The sequence below is a fragment of the Abrus precatorius genome, unplaced genomic scaffold (genome assembly GCF_003935025.1).
Source record: "Abrus precatorius isolate BTA unplaced genomic scaffold, Abrus_2018 Scaffold7, whole genome shotgun sequence".
Classification (NCBI taxonomy): Eukaryota; Viridiplantae; Streptophyta; class Magnoliopsida; order Fabales; family Fabaceae; genus Abrus; species Abrus precatorius.
In genome coordinates, this window is record NW_020874417.1 from 4,962,451 (window position 1) to 4,984,340 (window position 21,890).

A 21,890-nucleotide genomic window follows, 5' to 3' on the forward strand; every position below is an offset into this window, starting at 1 on the left:
AATATGACTCAACTACCTATTTATTATAAATAGTTGATCAAATTAATTAGATCTTCAATATCAAGTATCCTTGGAGATAATTCCGTTTCTGTGAATCTAAAATGACCGATTGATTAAGAACCAAAAACCAAATGATAAACCTTGCCTCCTTCGATTTCTTTCCCACCTGAATCATGTGTAATAGAAAGTGTGATGTGCAATATGTAAGTACTACCATATTATGTATTAAGTATTGTACGACCCTTTTCAAGAGATTCATTCTATTCATTTGTCTTGTCTATTTTTTAGCTGAGAAAAATTTGAATTTTGATTTTCTTACTGTGACACATAATAAATAAATGTCAATAATCTTTTAATCTTTGAAGTCAAAATATCTATTCACTGTTTTCTTATAAACCATAGACCCTCCGCCGTTAGAATCTTTGTAATCTTGGGTTGTGTAGGCACATTCAAGATGCATATGTTAATTGACTAACTCAACTGAGTAACCGCGTGAATAAGTAGATTGCAAAAACAATGAATTTTTCTGTTGATCAAGCAATTATACGAACAAAAAGACTGTGTTTTTATGTATTGGTTCCTAGGATATTTTCTTAGAAGCGCCTAAAATAAAGACCAACAGCGTTTCTAAGTTTTTGAATTGAAGAAAAATAAAAGCAAAAGTGAATGAATGGTAAAAAAAAATATAAATAAAATTGTAAATAGCTGGAAAATGAAGAATAAGCATAGTTGATTTGTATTTGATTGATGTGTGAGATTTTTTTTTCCTTTATAATTATTGTACAATCGATCTTTATACATAATTTATGAATATACATTTTTAAGAACTTTTTTAAAAGAGAAGACCTTAAAAAATAATTCTTTTTAAAAGCATACTAAGTCATTTTTTATCCATTAACCTTTTATTTAGTTTTTAAATATTAATTTGATATTTTATAATTTATTTCTAATATAAAATTAATTTTTATTTAATTTTATTTAATATAATATATCATTTATTATTAATAATTGAAACATTTACTCTTTCTTAAATTTATTATATTAAAATTTAAAATAGTGCAATATAATTTTTATTATTTATTTAAATTTTATTTGAATTTAACAATACCCATGCAATATAAAAAAAATGCCAGTTAATATATAAGCCTATATAAGTAGTTAATCCTCCCCGTTAAGAACTTGTTTATCACATTCTCAATCTATTAAACTCACGTTTACAACAAGATTTGGCATAATCATCTCGAAAACCATATAAAACTTATCACGTTGGCTAATTTGACATCAAGATTTCATTCGATAATTGAGATTTTATTTGTATCCACAATTGACACATGTAGCTACATCTCTAATGAACTTTGATCTTTAGCTACACTCAGAAGCATAACTCTCTTAATTAAGACCTTTTGTTGATTTCAACTACTAATCAATAAATTGACTATGTTCCACAACTACTAAACTTCTCAATTAATATGTTCACCGATTAGCTGCCATTTGAATTGATGTATATCCGCTACCAGCTTGTTAATTGTTAGCTAATAAGCAAACTAAGGCTCTATAAGATTAACAAATTGTTAATTTCTAGAAGCCCATTCGAATAGAAGTGCTTAAATTTAACTCAACTTACCAATTCTACTTACCTCATTGACTTGGTTCAATTATTTTTTAACTCAATAACCTTTTTTTCTCAGTGAACACTTATTAGTTGGTCCTAACTCGATGATCTTTTGTGTTAACAGAGATTAAAAAAATAAAAAAAGAAGCTCAAAGTAATAATAGATATGAGATCAACTAACTTTTAATTATTTGTTAAAATTTATAAAAATATATATAAAATTATATAGACCTCACTTTTAATTTAATAAATTACAATTATATATATATTTGCAATTTGCCAACCAAAATTATTCTAAACAACCTATCACTTGTCCGCTGTTTCTTGGAACTTTACAAAACTACTGCTACTTTTGTCTATTTCAACAGATAAATTTATTTAACAATAATATTAAATATGCAAACCACTTTATTGTACAATTCTTAAAATAATATAACAAAAAAAAGCACACATTATGCATGTTTTATTTAAATTAACAACAAATTACTTAAATTGTTTATTTAACCATTTTGCATAATCTACAATAAACTTGTCACTTTCGCTAGCTCTTTTGCATGCCCCCAATTTTTTTACTGCGATTCACACGTGAATTCCAATTGGGGAATGATAGAAAGGAAAACAAGCAAATATAAGCTCCAATTTTTCTTTAGGGGGGGGGTTGAAGAGGGTACTAATTAAACTCAAATAATGACCTTAAACACATCCATATGCACTTCACTTTTCCCATCTAGCAAGTTGAACCTTTACAAGGCTGTCATTAATAAATATAAGATCAAGAGAAAATTGTTTATTTAATTATCTGCATCCTCTAACATAAACTTGTCATTTTGTTTCATTTGAGTGAACCCACTGATATTTTTTTACTCTATTCTTCTATTCACGTGAAATATTCCCAATTCGTAGGACAAGACCTTCAATTTTAAATGTATAAAATTCATAACATCTTATACACTATCATGTACTTCTCCCACCTAGCCAGTCCAATATAAGGCCGTCTTTATAAAGATTAAAAAATTTACTATGAAATTGTTTTTATTTTAATTGGCACCAAATTAATATTTCTCGTTAAAGAAAAAATTAAACAAACCCTTAATTCAATCTTTTAAATTTTAGAGAATATCTACATTAATATTCTTAAAATTAATATAAATTGATATTTGTTTAAAAATTATTTTAATTTTTTAAAAATATATAATAACAAAAAATGAGTTGAAGAATTTTCTTACAAAAAATATATTATTAGCATATTTTAAATTTTAAATAATTTAAAGTATCTAGTTAGCTAGTTAAAGAATATTTTTGTTACAGGTATTGGTTAAAATTAATAATAAAATTTTATTAAAAATATAATAAAATTATTTTAAAAATCATAAAATATGTGTTGATGATATTATTTATAAAAAATTTACATTTATTTCATAAATAGTACTCTAAAAGTATTTATTAACATTCTTTTATTTTTGTTATATTTTATAATAAATTTTAGTATATTTTTGTAATATATAGTATATGTTTAGAAATACATTAGAAAGCCTATAAACATGAATGCAACGTAAAATTATAATTAATAACATTAAAATATACATAAATTTATATGCATTTAAATGGAAAATCAAACACATCAACCTATTCAATCCAATATAAATTATAAAAATTGAATTAAAGTATTCAATATACATACATATAACATACCATTCATATTTATAAAATTATATACTAATAAACATTCATATTTATAATCACGTGACGCGTAAACAAACATGAATTTGCATGGGTTCAATTTAAAGTTTCATTAGCTATACAAAGGAGAAGATGATGCATGAGCTAGGATTTGGATGTTGAACGTCAAAACAACAAGTCTGATTATTGTTGAGTGAGGGCATTGCGTGAATAACCTAATTAATCAACTCTTGAAGCTTAATCGATGTGAAATGGGTTTAAGATGTTTTGTTTGGGTGATAATGTCACAGAGATAAAGTTAACACCAGCTCAGCAATACGTACATGACCCCTTTCTCTTGACTAAATGTAATGACGAATGCACAAAGGAAAGTGGGATATAATTAATATTTGAACGCAATCAACTAATACATGCACCAACCCTGTTGCTTAAATATACAATTCAATTCATTTTCAGCCTTGATTAAAGTCAAATGCTATCAAATTAACACACATTTAGCAAGCTACTTCTTTTGTAAGAGCATTTTTAGTCAATTAATACAATTTCATATTTTTAAAAATACTAATAAGTAAGTTTTAATGTATTTTAACTTATTCAAAAAATTATTTACTAATTTCTTACTGGCACATTAAAGATTTTAATTAGTTAACAAGATCCTATATATTATGAAGAATAATTGGGTAAATAATTACTGTGTTTGATGAAAAATAATAAATAAGTGACACATTAATTGGTATACTAGATAAAAAAAAAAAAGTATAATAAAAAATTTATTTTTTTATAAAATTTAGAATATTAATATTTTTAATTCCTGTATAAAATTTTAAACGTAAAAGAAAGGAATAGATTTAATTAATTGCACATATTCATATTTACAACAATTATAACTATTTAGAGCCCAATTACTTTCCTCGAAATCTAGCAATTATGTTGAAGGCCGTAGGAGGTTTTAGCCAGAACAAAATTTCTGGTTTTGGCGACTATTCATAACGATTTGCAAGTTGCAAATGAGATTTGTCCCCATTTAGAGAAAATTATTATCTTAATTTTAAATATCGGTAATGCAAATGTCAACGGATCTTCAACACACTACAGGCTATATTATTATAATTTTGAAAGACTCTTAAGAGAAAATCCTAAAAGAAATATTAAAAATTAACCAATTTAATATTATCATTTATTAGTAAAAGGTTGTCTCATTTATGTCCCTTTATCTTCATTTGTCCCTTCCGTGTCTTCTCCGTTATCAGTTTCATTTTAAGAGTTAGGTATGTTTCGGTAAGTAATACACTTAAGTATTTCTTTAATTTATAGTACAGATTTGACTGTAAAATTTATCAAAATAAACTAAAATTATGTTTAGAAGTTGTATCAAGAAATTTGTTAAAAGAAATTGAAAAAGTATATGTTAATAATTTCTTCACTTTTTTTTTAGTGAGACTTATTTAATCTTTGTGCATTTTTTCGACGGTCAATTTAGGGAAACTTTGGATTATCTTTTTGTGGCAAAAACTAAGACTCAGAAGAATAAGCTAAGTGCAAGAAATACGTAGTTTCTTCAGCGCAACAAAACCATATTCTGGTTTTGCATGACACACCTACAAGTTAGGCTTCGTCCACGTCAAATAATAAATATGCAGTTTCCTATAATATGTTACATAAATCTTTGGAATAAGATTATCTTTAATTTCATTAACGGAGAGAGGTGTAGTTGACAAGTGTGCTTGAGAGTTGAGAGGCATAGGATATTAAGAGAAAATGATTTTGGTTAAGTGTTTCATACGATATAAGATCTATATGTGGGGTACACATCTTTTCTTGGCTGAAATTAGAATTAATAAAGCTTATCCATGCATTACAGCTGTTTGACTATACATTCATGAACGTATGCAATTTTAGTTTATATACCCTTAATTAATTTATTTATTAATTAATTAATAATAATAATAATAATAATAATAATAAGGATAATTATGTGAATATGGGCGTCAACCAAAATAATATTATAGCTGAAGGCCCCAAATAATGTTCTCAGCTGTAGGTGACGATAAATTAATAAACGACTTGCTGGAAGAGATTAGAGGTCATTTATAAACGAAAAATGTTAATTAGTATTTTAAAGATATTATTTAAATAATAAAAATATAATATTTTTATTAAAATATATTCATTGTTGTTATTTTAAATATATTGTAATATAATCTTTAATAAAATATTATTATGTATTAATTTCTTAACAATATTTATAATAATTAGAAGGATCAATAAAATTTTAACATTTACAATTAATCAAGAGGCTGAAATCCCTCTGGGGTATTGAATCTAGCACCATATGTATGTGCGTGTATGAATTTTTCTGGTGCAAGTTCCTCAATATTTGGGAGTTATTTTGAAGTTTTCACCGATATAAGTTGATTTAGAGCACTTCTAGCTAAGGGAAAAGGATTTTCCATATCTATCTTCTTTTTCATTCATTACACTTGAACATCATTTAAAGGAAATTATATTTCTTATCACTTAAATTAATAGATATTGGTGTGTGTGTGTAAGTTTTTTTTTTCTAATTTATAGCAAAAACATATCAACTAATAATGATACCGATTAATCCATTTAAAATATTGAAAAGATCATTGAAATACATTTTTAGCATTTTTAATATTGTTTTTTTATATACATGATTACAAAAATCAAATTCTCATTAACATGCTTAAAGAACACAATTATATATCAACTAATTATTATACATTTTATTGATTCTTGAGTTTTAATAATAACTTCGGTAATTAAGAGGTAAAATAAATATAAAATTATTTATATAATTTACTTTAATAATTCAATTTTTTTAAAATATTTCATGAAACGATATATAAATTGTTATTTTTAAGTGATTTAAAGTCCAATCTTCATCTGTACTATCATTTTCATTTTTCGTTGATTTAATTACGAAGTAAGTACACCAAATGTTAGTAACTTCTCTTATGAAAAATTGTGAATAACTTCTGAAGAATTGTTGCTTTGAAACAATTACAACCAGCGAGCTAACGTCGGAGCCAAGTGGGCGTCATTTTAACAGGTAAAAAGCGCTGTTTGCTGCCCCAACCAAACCAAATATATATTGACGTTGAATTTAACTCCTTTGTAAACTAAGAAATGAGAATTTATTTATTATTAATTTTAAATTAATTATTTTTATAAATTACTTGAATTTAAATTTAAAATGAGTATATTTTTTATTTTTAAATTTTAGAGGATTTAAATCCATTTGTTAATTCATGATTAGCTTTGTCTTTTGTCCTATTTCCCTGATTCTTTGCATGGTGTTGTTTCTAGCTTGGCCCACCTCACTGTAATATTGTACCAATAACTATAGGCACTACTTCATAATATTTTATGCTGCGCCACACAATCAAGTCTTCCCTAGTTTTGGGTTCATTATCATTATTTCTTAATTCTAAGCACCAAGCTCATTGAGAGTTTTTTTAATAGTAATTTAATATAACTGGGGAAGATTGATTGTTTCTGTAAAATAGTGTATAATTAATTGAATATTGAAAATATATTTTTTATTTTTTTTTTATAGACAAAACATATATTATTAGAGAAAGTTTAAGGAAAGTTCAAAACTCATATACATAGAGTAAAAATTAATACTTACTCAAAAAAATAAAAAGTAAAAACATACTTATTCATAACTAAGACAGATGCAATTTTGTAGATTCAAATATCAATCAGTTAACAAAATAATAGATTCTCCCTTACTAACAAGTGATAGTCATTTACAAGACTTTAGAATAATAGAATTTAAAACTTTCCTCTCATCCAAAACACTATTGAAAAACACAATTTGATTTTTACGTAACCACAAAAATCACACTATACTTACATAAATAATTAATAAATATATCATTTCTCTTTTACTACAACTAACACCAACCCAAGAAAGCAAATGAGTCAATAAATTTGAAAGCAAAACTAGTGAGAATTCAAGCTAACGCGCAGTAAAGTACTAGATTTTAGATAAAAGTAAGCACGTTAAAAATAAATGAGTTAGAAGTTCCTTCAAACTATGACAGAAGCAATAAGTTATATCATCAATTTGAATACCATGATCAATCAGCAAACTTTTACAAGGAAGTACATTCAACAACAATTGTCAAGAAAATATCAGACACTTAAGAAGAACTTTTTCTCTCCATAGCTTTTGCAAGGCATCCGTTGTACAGTGATCTACAATATTAGGACCACCAAAAAGTTCAAATTGCCATGAATACGCAAATTGCACTGAATAACAACTTAAAGAATTTTTCCTCCATACCCATTTATCTTCTTGTAGTACCTTAATAGAAACTCCATCCACAAGCTCCAACATAAGATTAAAGCTTGAGATCTTATGTTGAAAGAGTCATCTTCGCCAACTAACATCTCAAACATACCTAGTGTCATCATAAAAACATTCTTCAATACACAAGATTCAATATTTTTCGCCACTACAAATAATTGCAGAAATGTCTCACACAATCGCAGCCTACCCACTTATCTCTCCAAAAAAAAGTGTGTAAACATGCATCTACATTTCTATTTAACTTCTCATCCAACTATGAATTCTCTTGATAAATAACTTTCAACAAATCACGCTACCACAAAGAACATCTGTTGTGGACTGATGGACACTGAATAGAATAAGCTAATCTGCCATACCTAACTTCCAACACCCGCACCCACAATAAAATAGAATAATTAACACATCGTTACAATCATTTACTAAGAAATGTCTGATTAAACCACTGCACTACAATTCTTTATTGGTTACTCTTTTATTGTTCGATTGCTATTTAATAATATGCGAGAAAAAAAGAGAAAAAACTAAGATGATAAGTAAATTTTGCTATTAACTTTATAAAGTTGGGAAATAATTTAGTATTGAATCTGAGTTTGAACGTATCTTCATTTTCAGGTTTGTATATTTGGCCAAAAAAAATCGTCGTTTTCATTTTGATTAAAGAGATAATTCATTTATTAACATATTATTCGTAAGGCTTAATTATAAATTTGTGCATACATTTTGCATTTTTTTTTTTTAATTTTTGTGCTAACGTAAAAAATTTAATATAAATTTTTATATTAAAAAATATAAAAATTTATGATACTATTTGTAATTGAAAAGATTTGGTATTCTCTAATCTTTATCATTAATTTTAAATGAATAAATAATAAAATTAGTAATTTAGTTAAAAAAAATACATTAATACTTTTTTTAAGATAATAGAAGAATCACAAATATTAATTATATAATATCTTTTCAAGTTTATAGATACCACAACATCTTAAAAAATTTATATTTTACTTCTTATATAAAGTCATTTATGTTATTATTGATTAAACTTATAATAAAATAAAATTTGATGTATATATTTAATATTATTTTTTATTGTAATATGCGGACTTTGATTCTAATACATACATATAAAAATTTACATTTTATTTGCTATAAATGACATTATTTTTTGTTTTGTTTCCCAAATAAAAAAATATATATTAACACTGGAATAATTCTATTAAAAGTAAAAACTAATTTATAATTTTTTATATAAAAATTAAAATAAAAGGTAAATCAAGTAGTGGAACTAAATTTATAATTTAAGCTATTTATAATATGTAGTACCTAGCCTATACCTACCTAATAACAGGCCAATTGATCACGTCTAGCTCTCACAAATTATAAACCTTCACAGCCAAGCATATGAATTCGTGAACTTATAATATATTACTCATCAGAGAGATAAACATTGCCAAATGTTTCACTATAGATAGTCAGATTGTCTACATAAAATAAGCTAAATGACGAGATCGGGATTTGATTCTAAGTATCTTGGTTACTTTAAACGTGTGGTATGCAAGAAGCTTCGAACAATGAGAAATCAGAAAATCAAAACAGAGAGGCAGAAACCAAGATCTTTTTGTTAAAAAATGTTTTTCTGGGCTATTATTTTAAATAATCCTTTAACATTCGTTCAAATATTGCAACTCCTGTATAACAATCTGGCCATTTACCTTTTTTTCTCCCTACCTCACATTAGGTGCATTTGAAACCATTAAAATGACTTCTTTTTTTGTACAAAAGCCATTAAAATTAAATTTTTAAGGCATAAGGTTTAAATTAATTTAAATGCATGTCTAACTTCATATATTTTGTTTCTTTTCTTAAGCTATCCAAGAAGGTTAGTAAACCCTTAATTCATATTCACAGATATTTCTTTTGTGGTAGATGAAAGGGGAAATTGTCTGACTAAGTTGGGATATGTTTGTAGTCCTTAAAAGGATGGAGATTTGGATAGAAAGAATCCTAAGCTACTTAATCAGAGTTGGCAAAGTGGAGATGGAGATTCTAATTGAGTTGAGGTTGATTATTTATGGTGTGCTCTTTGTTGCATGTTAAATATGGCCCATCTTTTAATCCTCCCAACATGAGTTCTATTTGGAGTCCTATAGTACCATTTAGTGGAGAGACATTTGTAAGTTGAATATTGACTACTTTGGTATCCAAGAGTATCTTCTACTTGGTGAAGTGATTGATTCGATGGGGGTCATAAAGGAAATTAGAAGATGGAGAAGTAGTATTAATTTTTGGAATGATCTCGATCTATAAAAAGCACATTTTATTAACAAATAGAAACTATCAAACATTAATAATGCTTTGAAAATTATACGGACTAATTTGATCGGTTGAATTAAGAATCAATTAGTTATCTAACTTGTTTAACTTAAAAAATTAACTAATCTTAGAATCGATAAGTACCAGCCAATAATTGGGGATAAAAATGTGTTGAATCAATATTTTTATGGATTCGATGACCAATCTAAGTTTTAAAACATTGAGTATTAGGATCACTTTTGTTGATATAATCTATATTTAACAAAAAATAAATAGTTAGTATAAACCTCATAGATTTGTTTTTTCTTTTGACAATGAAACTTCATAGATTTTTGCCTATGATATAATACATCATATTAATAAATTTTATTAATAAAATATTAATATATTAATTGTTGGTATAAATTTCCAAAGTCTATACTAGTCATTGTTTTATTGAAAAACGACTATACTAATAAAGGTTATCCCAAGACTTAATAATTTTTATTTGTTGTTAAATAACAATTTTTTTGTAGTGTTAATTTAAATTTTGTATTTTCAAGGTGCTTTTTTGTTTGTGTTAATGAAAAATCTATGGATTTCTAACATGGGCCATCTAGAGACACGAACAATGGAGGTGGGGTTTTAAGTGGAGATGTAATTTTTTGTTTTTCTTCTGGGAAAAGAATATGTGTAGTGAAGTATTGAATTTGTTGAGTTTAATAAATGTAACTAAAAGAAGATAAGATGAATGGAGTTGGATAGTTGATAGTTTAGGACACTTTTCAACAAATTATGTTGATTACTTATTCTTAATCAATTTGGTGCGCTCTAATTCTTTTGATCCGTCTATCTCATATGGATATATTTTAAATCACTATTAGAAGTGCTTATACCCTTCACTTGGGTTTAGTCAAAGGGTGGAAGGTAAATTTGGCTTTGCAATCTTTATGGTATTTGATTGTTTGATCTATCTAGCTTCTTAAAAAATGGTAGGTGTTTTTTCGTATAAATAAAGGTTAATATTCTTTTGAATTTGATAAAGATTAGATTATAGTTTTGGGTCTCAACTAATACTTAGAGAATTATTTTTTTTATATTTTTTTTCAGTAGTTATATTGCCCATGTACTTTGTTAGATTGCTGGATGGTTGATTATTGTTGGATTTATAAATTTATTGTTTTTTTTTTTTTTGTTATAGAAGAAACTGGATGTTCAATTTTATTTTTTTTTAAGTGAATCTTATAAAAATATGTAAAATTTACTTAAAGGAATATTTTTTGCTTAAACAAATATTATTCCTTAACTCATTGTTTATCTCATTTCTTTATTTAGAAGTTTCTCAATCACATTTGTCCCACCTACCTTGCATCGGATCACAAGCTCAAAATTTGAGTTTAATTTTTTCTCCAAATTCTTAAAAAACCATAGAATAAAAATGCAACTCCACATGCACTCCTTCTCAAATCTCAATACCAATTGCACCAAACGTCACCACTCACAATTATGAAATGACATAGCTCCAACCTAGTAACTAATATTCACTCATTTTTGTTCTTTCAATACAAAACTTCCATGAAGAAGTTAAAAAAAAAACCCAAAAGAAGGATAGAGTGAGAAAGGGAAGAGTGAAAATTTTGGAAGCTTTTGGAGGATTGAGAGATTGAAAGGATAGTTTGGTTGTTCTTCACATTCACTCATGAGAAACAAATATATGACTAAACTTAGTTAAAAAGAGAGTGTGTTTTTGGTTCACTCAAATGCCAAATTCTTACCTCCAAATAGCTAAGGGAAAAACACTCACAAAAACACTTATACAAATCCTTACTTCAGCTTCTATTTTTATACATTTTTATACTATTTTTATAAGATTTGTTTGAGCAAATCTCAATTTGTTTAATTAAAAAAAAATAAACATCTAATTTATGCTCTAGTGTAAAATTCAAAGATTAAAAAATTTAGAATATGCAGCACTTATCAGATATATGTTTAAAAAAAGTGGGATTGAAACTTGAAATTGTGGACAAAAACAATGAGCAACACCACCTTAAAGCATCAACCAGCTAAAGTTTCAATTTGTATCTTCGGGATTCAAAATATAAGGCAATTAAAAAGTATTTATAAATAAAAAAATTAAAATAAAGTTAATTTTTAATTGCATGTAAATGTTAATCAAAGAATAGTTTCTCAAACACAAATATCTAATTAATAAATCTAATATTCTTAAAATAAGAAAAAAAAGCATTGCATAAGTCCCAAAATAACATAATTTATCCATAAAGATATAACATTAGGATCAAATGATATCAGATATAACATAACTTTTAATAAATTTTATTAAAAATAAAATTTTATCAATCAAAAATCTAAATTGTGCATTTTTTATTATTGTGTTAATTTCAGTCTTTAAGATTATATTTAAATATTTAAAAATAATAAAATTTTATTAAAAATATTTATGACATTGGAGATATAAAAATAAATATTAATATTTTTTTAATAAAATCCTACTACTATTCATTATTTAAACTCAACCCGAGATATTTTTCAAAATTTAAATGCATAATTATCATAATAACAATACATGTATAACGATTGAATTAATAATATTAATTTAAAAAATTATTTAAAGATTTATTATTAAATTTTATACTTATTATCATTTCATCTTGACAGAAGGGACAGGATCAAATAGTTTTGATCCTCTTAAAATAGTTTTGCATTTTGTTTTGTGTTACACAGCTCATAGTTTAAACTTTTCTATCACTTTCAAACTTGAATGTACAAAATGACAATGTCACCTATGCATAATAAATGAGATAATATTGAAATATACATAAAATTTTGTGTAATTCCAAATATATGTCCTAATTTAATTAATCTCAGAGATTATTAAAATAATAAGGAAATGTGTATCAATGTTTAAGTTAAAATATATTGAGATCTCATCCATTAATTTCTTATGGTTGATTCAAATTTTCAATTTCTGGATGGACATTGTGAACCACCAAATAAAAAAATCTACTTAAGCCCAATGGCCGTAAGTTTTGACCAAAACAAATAAAAAGCAAGTACATAGTGGGCCTGAACCCAAATAAACGGCAGTAGTTAGCTTTTATGGCGAACTATTAGTGAAAGGTGCAACGGTTTACCTTTGAACATAAGTGTTAATACTTTATATTAGAAAAATTATAAATCTTCCTACGTTTTATTATTACTAATTATCTTAATTATTAACTAAATAAATTAATAAATATATTATATTTTTAGGATAATAAGTATATGCACTTATTTATTTATTTATTAATTCTTTACTCATGTAAAGCCTATAAAATGATAACCCTGAAATTCAAATCCGAATATTATAAGCTCAGTTCACCTGACTTGTATTGTAATTTATATTTTTCTCTGATCCAAAATAAAAGAGGCGAAAACCTGCTCTTGTTATTCTGGTTTTACGGGCAATTTTCTGGTTTGCTTTATTTCTACGTAGCATTCCGTTCATGTTTGTAGTTTTCAACAATTCAACTGTCACGGAAGAGGGCTAAAGGAAAAAGAAACTTGAGGAGTATTTATTTCATATAATTGAATATGAATTATAATTTTGGAGAAATTAATACAAGCTAAATCTGACACATCCATTTGTTAGATATGTTAAGCCCTTCAAATTCAACACTAATTTTTCGTTGTTATTAGTTTTAAACTTTGAAAATCATTGGAAAAATATGCTTCATGTATCACACTAGAAGTAGACATTTGTAGGTGTCTTTATTTTTTGCATGTGTTTTTGAGATGCAAGTATATAAAAAAATAAATGAAAAATAGAAATAATAATATACGGTGTTACATATAGTATTAACTTTGAATGATTCAAATAACAGAACTAGAGCTAATATAACAACATAGTTATATTATGAGAAAATCAAGCCATTGTGACGTATTTTGTAATGCCTAAACCCTGCTTGTGTTTTTATCTTTTTTTGGCCAATGAAAACTCGAGTATAATTTTTGCTTAACAAGAACAGATGATGATGATGATATTGATGATTGTTTTCGTTGTTGCTGTTCAAGGGTATCAGTTATTCTAGTTGTGGTTACGAAGTTCACAATAACAGTAAAATTGAACCCCCAAAAAAATGGAAACTGGTGTCCGTAATCATAGAGCTAAGAGGACCCTAGGTATCTAACCAGTCAAGAATTACATTATACAGACATTAATCTTGATATGATCCCTTCATTTGAAAGCAAATAGAACAAGCCTACTCGACTTTTATATGTGACATGGCACATAATTATCAGTATAACTAGTTGAAATGATTAATTGAATCTTCCTTAGTTCAAACAAGCAGCATCTTTCATCCAAAGAAAAATGTCTAAAAGTTTTAATTGTTTATATGCCAATGTACAAAGTTTATACAAACATTGGGTGAGAGGATCCATAAGCATCTCCATATTTATTTTGTAGTAGGCAAAAGGGGGTCTCCAGCAGCATATTTATCTGGTTTCCTTCTCAAATTTGATAGAACCAAATATAAAAACCCTGCAGAAAAGAAGCTAACAAACCAGGCATTGTTGTAGATCACAACAAAAGTGTGAGGAACTGAAGTTGCAATCCCAACTTTCTGCAAGAAACCAGGAACCACAGGTAAAATTCCAAAAACTAGAGCCACAATTGCAGCTACATTAAACCCCCTTGAATATCTGTATGCACCATAAGGACTCCTTGAGTACAAGTCACTTATACTTAAACTTGTTTTTTGTATAATATAGTAATCCGCTAGAACAATCCCTGCAATAGGACCCATCAATGCAGAATATCCAATTAGCCAAGTATAAACAAAGCTCTCACTTGATTTGAGAAGCCTCCAAGGTTGAAATGCAATCCCAAGGAGTGCAGTTAGAAGTGCTCCTCTTCTAAAGGTGAACCATGCGGGGTTAAGATTAACAAGAGCATTTGCAGGAGCTACAATATTAGCAGCAATGTTGGTGGTGATAATGGCTAGGCTTATACCAAGGATAGCAAGGATACTAGTTGTTAGGCCACCAATTTGACCAAGAAGTTGAATTGGGTCAGAAATAATTTGACCAAATATCACTTTTGTTGATGATGTAACTGCTAGACCAACAAATGTGAATGCCCCCATAAAGATGGGAAGCCCAACTTGACCAATAACTTGATCCTTCTGGCTCTTCGCGTATCTAGTAAAATCAGGTATGTTAAGAGCCACAGTGGCCCAAAAACTTATATTGGCAGTAAGAGAAGGGAAAAAAACAGGCCAGAATTCTGAATTAGAGAGCCTAGAAGATAAAGAGAGTATGTGACCAAGCCCACCAGCTTTAACACAAGACCAAATAAGAAGGCATGAAGTAAGAGCAATGAGTATTGGAGCAGAGTACTTCTCAAGCTCCCTAATGCCATCAATTCCCCTCCACACAAAAGCCAATTGAGCCACCCAAAAGACTAAGAAACAAGCAAATTCAAGAGGGGATGTGCCAAGCCAAGGTAGAGACTGAGAAAACGAAGTTTCTTTCAATGATTTTGGCAAAAGAAGGAAAATGGCCTCTCCACCTATCCACGATTCAATCCCATACCAACCACAACCAATCAAGGCCCTTACGAGGGTAGGAATATGAGCACCATGGATGCCAAAAGAGGATCTAGCAAGAACTGGGAATGATATGCCATAACGTGTGCCTGCATGGCCGGTGAGTACCAGAGGAACCAAGAGGATGATGTTGGCTACTACCACAGTTGCTATGCCTTGCCACCATGCCATACCAAGGTCAACAAGGCTACCAGCAAGGTAGTAAGAAGGGACACCAACAACAAGTCCCACCCACAAGGTAGCAATTTCCAAGCCAGAAAATGTTCTTTGGTTCGGTGAAGTTGGCTTGAGGTCTTCATTGGTAAGCGTAGGATCAGGCTCAAATTCAAAATCTGATGATGCTATGGAGCTAGAAGAGTTGGAAGATTTCATTGTATGGTACTTGGATAAACAATTATTGTACTGAGTAGGAAAGACTTTTATCAATTTTGATGGGAATGAAAGATGAGTGGAAGAGTAAGAGGGCCTTGGAGTTTTGGAGGGTGCTAATGAGGTGAGTGAAGGAGTGGTGGCATGACGAGGGACAACGAGTGTTAGACATTTTGATAACATGTTTTTTTGTAGTTGTAAAGTTTCATGTTGTTGTTGTTGTTGTGGAATATAATGGTGTACGATGAAGATTGATGATGAGTGGTGGGCAATGCATAAACGTCATTCTCGTCTATTTTTGTGAACCAAATGAATTTCAAGCCAATGCCTCCAATAAAACATAGCGATTGCGTGTACAATTAAAGTTGAATGATATATAATATAATATTTGGTGTTTGGGCTAATCGAGACTTTGTTCAGGCCTTTTATGTTTGGGCTTCTTATCTACGTTGCTTGACAAAAATAAAACCTTTTGCTAAAGTTTTGATAGGGGACCAAATATATATATATATATATATATAAAATGTGAATGAGTCTGTTATTGAAAAAAAAATTTGTATATATAAAAGTTTAAACTTAAAATATTTTTTTAACGATATTAAATTGCTTGCCATTAAATAGTAAACTTTAATTATAGCAGTAAGGTAGAGTAAAATAGAATATAAAAAATACGATTTAAATTATGTCTCTTGCAAAAACTATACTCATATTCCTCTTCCCCAATTTTAGTCCTCTTGGGAAAAAAAAAAAACAATAGACTTTGGACCATTAAAATAAAATAAAGACCAAAACCGGGTAAAGAGAACACCACGCCAACAATTGAAAAGAGGGTTTATAAACTTAATTTTACAGAAGTTTCATTTTAATACAAAATTAATTACAAAAAAAATTATATCTAAACATTTTTACCTTCCAAATAAATTTGTGTTAAACTTATCAAGAAATTCATTGCTTAACGATAAAATATATTTATTTTCACTTTTACTCGAACATATCTTAAAAATAAACTTAATTTAAAAAAAAAAAAAAACAAACAAACATAATGTGGCTTGAGTGTTTTTATGTCAAAACCAAAATCTAGTTTTCACTAATAAGGATTGTAATAGATAGAGTTTAAATAAGATGAATGTTCATGTTAATATCTAAACTTAAGAAAAAGACTTATTTAAAAATAATTTGGTTTATATTAGATGTATATTCTACGAGGTTATCTTGCACTTGTGTGGGAAAATTATTATGAACAACAATTTAAAAAAAAAATTACGTAATTACATATCAAGACTGTTAAGTTAAAATAAATTTGTTCCATCGGTTGATTCACATTTTCAATGATTAATTATCTAGATTTAGATTCAAATCTTATTAATGGGTGAAAATTTTTTTATGAAGAGTAACTTTTTAAATACAACTTATTTGATTTGAGATTAACTAACATTATTATGAGAGATTGATTCATGCATATTTAAACATGATTAATTTGTGTAAGAAAAAGTTTTTTTTAAGATTAAAAACTTCAAATAGAAAAAACTATCAATTTAATCCTTCAAATTTTATATTTATTATTACATAAATTCATAAGAGTATGGTTGGAAGAGAATTTTTTGAAGGAAAAAAAAAGAAAAGACATATTTTTCTAATTTATATATTATTTCTGATCGTGAATACATGGTTAATATATTAAATTTAAGTTAATATATTAATTTATATTTTTTATTTTAAATATATTTATTTAAAAAAAAAAGAATTATTCCCATATCCTACCCTCCAAAATCCATCTTTCTAAACAATCCCTAAAAAATTAATTACTATATTAGTCTTTATTTTAGTCAGCATGTTTTAGTCTTTATTTCAAATACACACATAATTAATTCCAACTTTCGAAGTCTCCTGTTACAGGATTTAAAACTATTAATGTACCAAGAACACTTATAATTTTGTGTTCTAAACAATTTACAGTTTACATTTAACATATTTTTTTTTCCAAACAATATAATTATTATTATTGAAGGAAGCATAAGTAAATTTTGGTTGAGTCTTAAGTGATACCTTTCCTAAGCTTGTTTAGATGTTTAAAATAAAGAGAAGCTATTCATGATAAATTTGTAGTTTATCTATTAAAAGAATATCATGCCAGCATTACAGTGATTCGTTGGTTAGGTTAAATGAAAAATTCATAAAGTGCTTGAAAATGTTTCAGTCTGAATTTTTACACTCCCTTCCTACTATTATCTTTGTTGGATTATCGGGGAAAGATTCTTAACTACAGCGTAAATAATAATATATCTCAATTTTCCTATTAATTTTCTTTCTAATAACACTTTTAGTTTTAAGGGTAACACAAACATATAATTTAGCAATAATTGTTACCTAATAAGAGTTCGTTGAGTTTAATATACAGTGGAGAAAAGTGTAGGGAGTATCTTATCCTTCATTTTCACTGCCACCAAACAGAACCCAGCTTTATTGAAACGTCCGTTTGAAAGGGAAATCTAAACCAAACATTACTTACTGCCCTACAATGTACACTCTAGATGCAACATTATTTTCATATTTAACCACAACCTCAAGCAATTCGGCAGCTAGCAAATCGAAGAATTTTTCACACACCTCATCCGAAATATTGATCCATATATATATATATGCTACCCTTATTTATTGGCATAATACCAATTTTCTTTCACTCACCCTGGATAAGTGATGATCGGCATCAATTAGTGGGTGATGATTTGACTCTTTGAATCTGAAAATTTTCAACATCCCACCTGGGTTGCTTCGAAACACTGTTTATGTCGTATTGCACATGGAGCAAAAGACCCTTGCTTTGATATGGACCTGAACAAGTCCTTGTCTCTGTATGGACCGATTTCATGGTCATATAGTCTGGATACAAGTATATCACAAACAAAATTCGAATGAATGAGTCATTATATTACTGTAAAGCATGATTACCGAGGCATCTTTATCACATGCAAGCTTTTAAGTTGTAATTATATTACGAAGTTTTATAAAAGAAAATGTTGGGTTTTAATGTTGATGATGATTATTATTATGTTTTTTGAGCAAATGAAATTATGTGTGTTAAATTTAACAAGGTAAGTTTTCTTAATATTTGTTTATTTTTTTATACTACATGTATTATCTATCAAAGGCAATCATATTTGAGACAGGTAAGAGTTTTGTAGATGATAAAATTCTTTTGTTAAATATTATTTAAATATTTATTTAATTTGATTTATTTATATTATATTATTCATTATGATTCACTTATTTAAAATGTTTTTACAACTAAAATTTAATATATGGTGTTTGAATTTTAAATTTCAAGGTTTATTAGTAAGTTACTAATCAAGAAATAAAATAAAAATTATTACAAATTATATTAAAAATTGTGATTAAAATTAATTAATAAAATTTTTTCATATTTTTCATTCCTTAATTAGTAAGGTGTTAGTTAACATTTAGCAATTTTTAAATATATGATTTCATTAATTATAAATCGAGAAAAGGTTTAGTATTGTATTAGTTATCATGGATATAATTTTTCAAACATAATTTTGAATAGAACTCTACTTTAATTTCAACATTCAAAATATTACAGATACGTTGTTATGCCAAAGGGGGGAAAACTAACAACTATAACAAGACTTTTTATCCCTAATATTGTTCTAACCACTAGCAAAAGTCAAAGAAACACATTAACTACAAATAGAAGACTTTTTGAAGAATAAAAAAAATGGAGAAAAGTATAAAATGATTTCACACTCTTTGATCCTTTTAATTGTTGAGACATTTACACTTGTAAATTTGCTTTAGATATAGTATATTTTTTCAAGAAATTGTTGTATATTTCACTTTAAAATAAAGTAAAAATAAGTAAAATCATTATTTAGATTGAGTATATATTATTTTATATAAGTCACGAGTTTATAATTAAATTAAGATATATCGACTATATACATGTGTTTTTTCTCTATCCTTTTTTTTGCTACATTTTTATTATTTTTGTTTAATTTGTATTAATTTTTAAAATTTTATATTTATCTCTTATTGAAAGTTAGACATTACGCTAATTTGTCTTCATTATTAAAAGCATTGCTATTTCGTAATAAAAATCTAAGTATGAAAGTTTGAAGATTTCACACCGAAGTTTGTGAATGGTAAATAGAAAATTAAGAGAATTAAAAATATTTTGAAAAATTTACAAAATCCATGTCAAGTGTTTTGTATATAGTTTTCGTCACAGCATTTTTCATACTATTTTGTATTATAAAAAATTTAAACTATTAGATTTGACATTATGAGTTTTTACTAACAATGGCAGACAACTTTATTAATATAAACAAATTTATATACATTATCAGTAAATTATATTAGTAATACAATGTGTTATATTATTAATATTAATACTGAATTTCTATACTAATAATTGTGTGTGTATATATATATATATATAGAAGTATCTTTTTATATTAATATAAATTTAAAAAAATTTACACTTAATTTAAGTTTTTTATTTATCTTACATTGTAATAAATTGTAACTCAAATATAGGTTAAATAAAAAACTCAAATTAAGTGAAAGAAATTTTAAACTTATAATAGTGTAAAAAATTATGTTTATATATATATCTATATGTCTAAAAATTGAAGTCTACAAACGGCCCAACCAAAAGATCACTAAAACCTTAATTACTTTACCTAGGCCCCCAAAAAATGTTACTAATTGTTAGTGTCCTTACCAAATAGATGAAAGGGAATATGGGACCCCCATCCTAATACAAATTAGTAACAATTCTATTAACTGTTACTTCAACAAAAGATTTTAAAAAAAACTAAAATTAATAAGGTCTAAAAAATAAATAAATCAGCTTTATCGTAGCTTAAAAATTAGTAAACAAAATAATTATAATATTTTAATAAATAACTTTGCATCCCGACAACCTTGAAATGTAATATCTAAATAGAATTACAATAAATGTTTGTAAAATATTTCAAAAGATTTAAAATGCATCAACTTCAAATTTATTTTAGGCCATATAAATACATTACTGATCAGTAATATGGTGAGCTTTGACTTTATATGTTGTGAATCCTATCTTTTCTAGATTTGAGGATTGTTTCAATAAATATTGAATATCAGAATCACAGCGGGAGTATTACATTTATTTTATGAGTTCATATACATCTATTGCTTTCCTACGTACTTTGAAGTTACTTTAAACAAGCCTTACTAGAGAGTACTTACAAATAATTATTAGAAGCAACGATATGAAAAGAAAGATCAAACTTCCCATGAAATGTCACTTAATAATTTGGACATGTTGAACTATGAATGGTGGTGTCCAATGATCCCTTTTTGTCATTTTTATAGTACATGTTAATTGCATGGTCATTTTCTACGTATATATGGCAGTTTTTTTTTTTTTTTGGGTAAATACATATATTTAGCATGTGAATTTATTTTTGGGTTAATTGCATTAATAATTTATTTTTATTCAATAAATAATGTACTAACAAAAATTACCTTAATAGTTAATAATTTTATTTAATAATAAATGAGAATTTTTTTAATGGTAGCTACTATATGTTCATATTGGATGACACACTTTTTGAGAATTGAAAACTTGGTTCGAGTAGCCATCAATTCACATCTGCTCTACCTAATTGCCTAGGCTCATTGATTTAATTAAGTAGAGAAAAGGACACTACGTAATTATAAAGATAACCAATGATTCACATCTGTTACCCTTTCCATTTTCATAATTCTATGACAAAAAACCATTTTCAAAGTATAAAGAAAAATACAGATTAGAGGTCGGAAAGAGATAAGAGACAGAGCCCAAATCATCGTTAAGTAAGTTGATTCGTAAATGGACTACGTGCGCATATTAATGAATAAGATTTTGTTAAACATTTTCTTTAAAATGTTAAATAAAAATTTTATCAAAATTTATGAGAGAATATGTAAAAAGTTTTTTTATAAAAATATTTAT

General features: G+C 26.8%; 2 protein-coding genes across 2 annotated transcripts in view; one reads left to right on the forward strand and one right to left on the reverse strand.

Moving 5' to 3' along the window:
* The first annotated feature begins 9,705 nt into the window (after positions 1 to 9,705).
* The window catches only part of LOC113871297 (vacuolar protein-sorting-associated protein 37 homolog 1-like), a 28,218-nt gene continuing 16,033 nt past the window's right edge, over positions 9,706 to 21,890 (forward strand). The window contains exons 1-2 of the mRNA XM_027508321.1: positions 9,706 to 9,716; positions 13,851 to 13,860. The gene's annotated coding sequence lies outside the window, so the exon portion shown is untranslated. The remainder of the gene's footprint in view (positions 9,717 to 13,850; positions 13,861 to 21,890) is intronic.
* Positions 13,914 to 16,098, reverse strand: LOC113871294 (purine-uracil permease NCS1-like). The gene has a single exon (XM_027508318.1). The coding sequence runs from the start codon at positions 16,079 to 16,081 to the stop codon at positions 14,378 to 14,380; it is 1,704 nt and encodes a 567-aa protein (XP_027364119.1). The 5' UTR covers positions 16,082 to 16,098; the 3' UTR covers positions 13,914 to 14,377.

What these genes read in the sequence shown, in the direction of transcription:
- LOC113871294 (XM_027508318.1), bottom strand. Translation starts at nt 16,081, where the DNA reads ATGTTATCAAAATGTCTAACACTCGTTGTCCCTCGTCATGCCACCACT.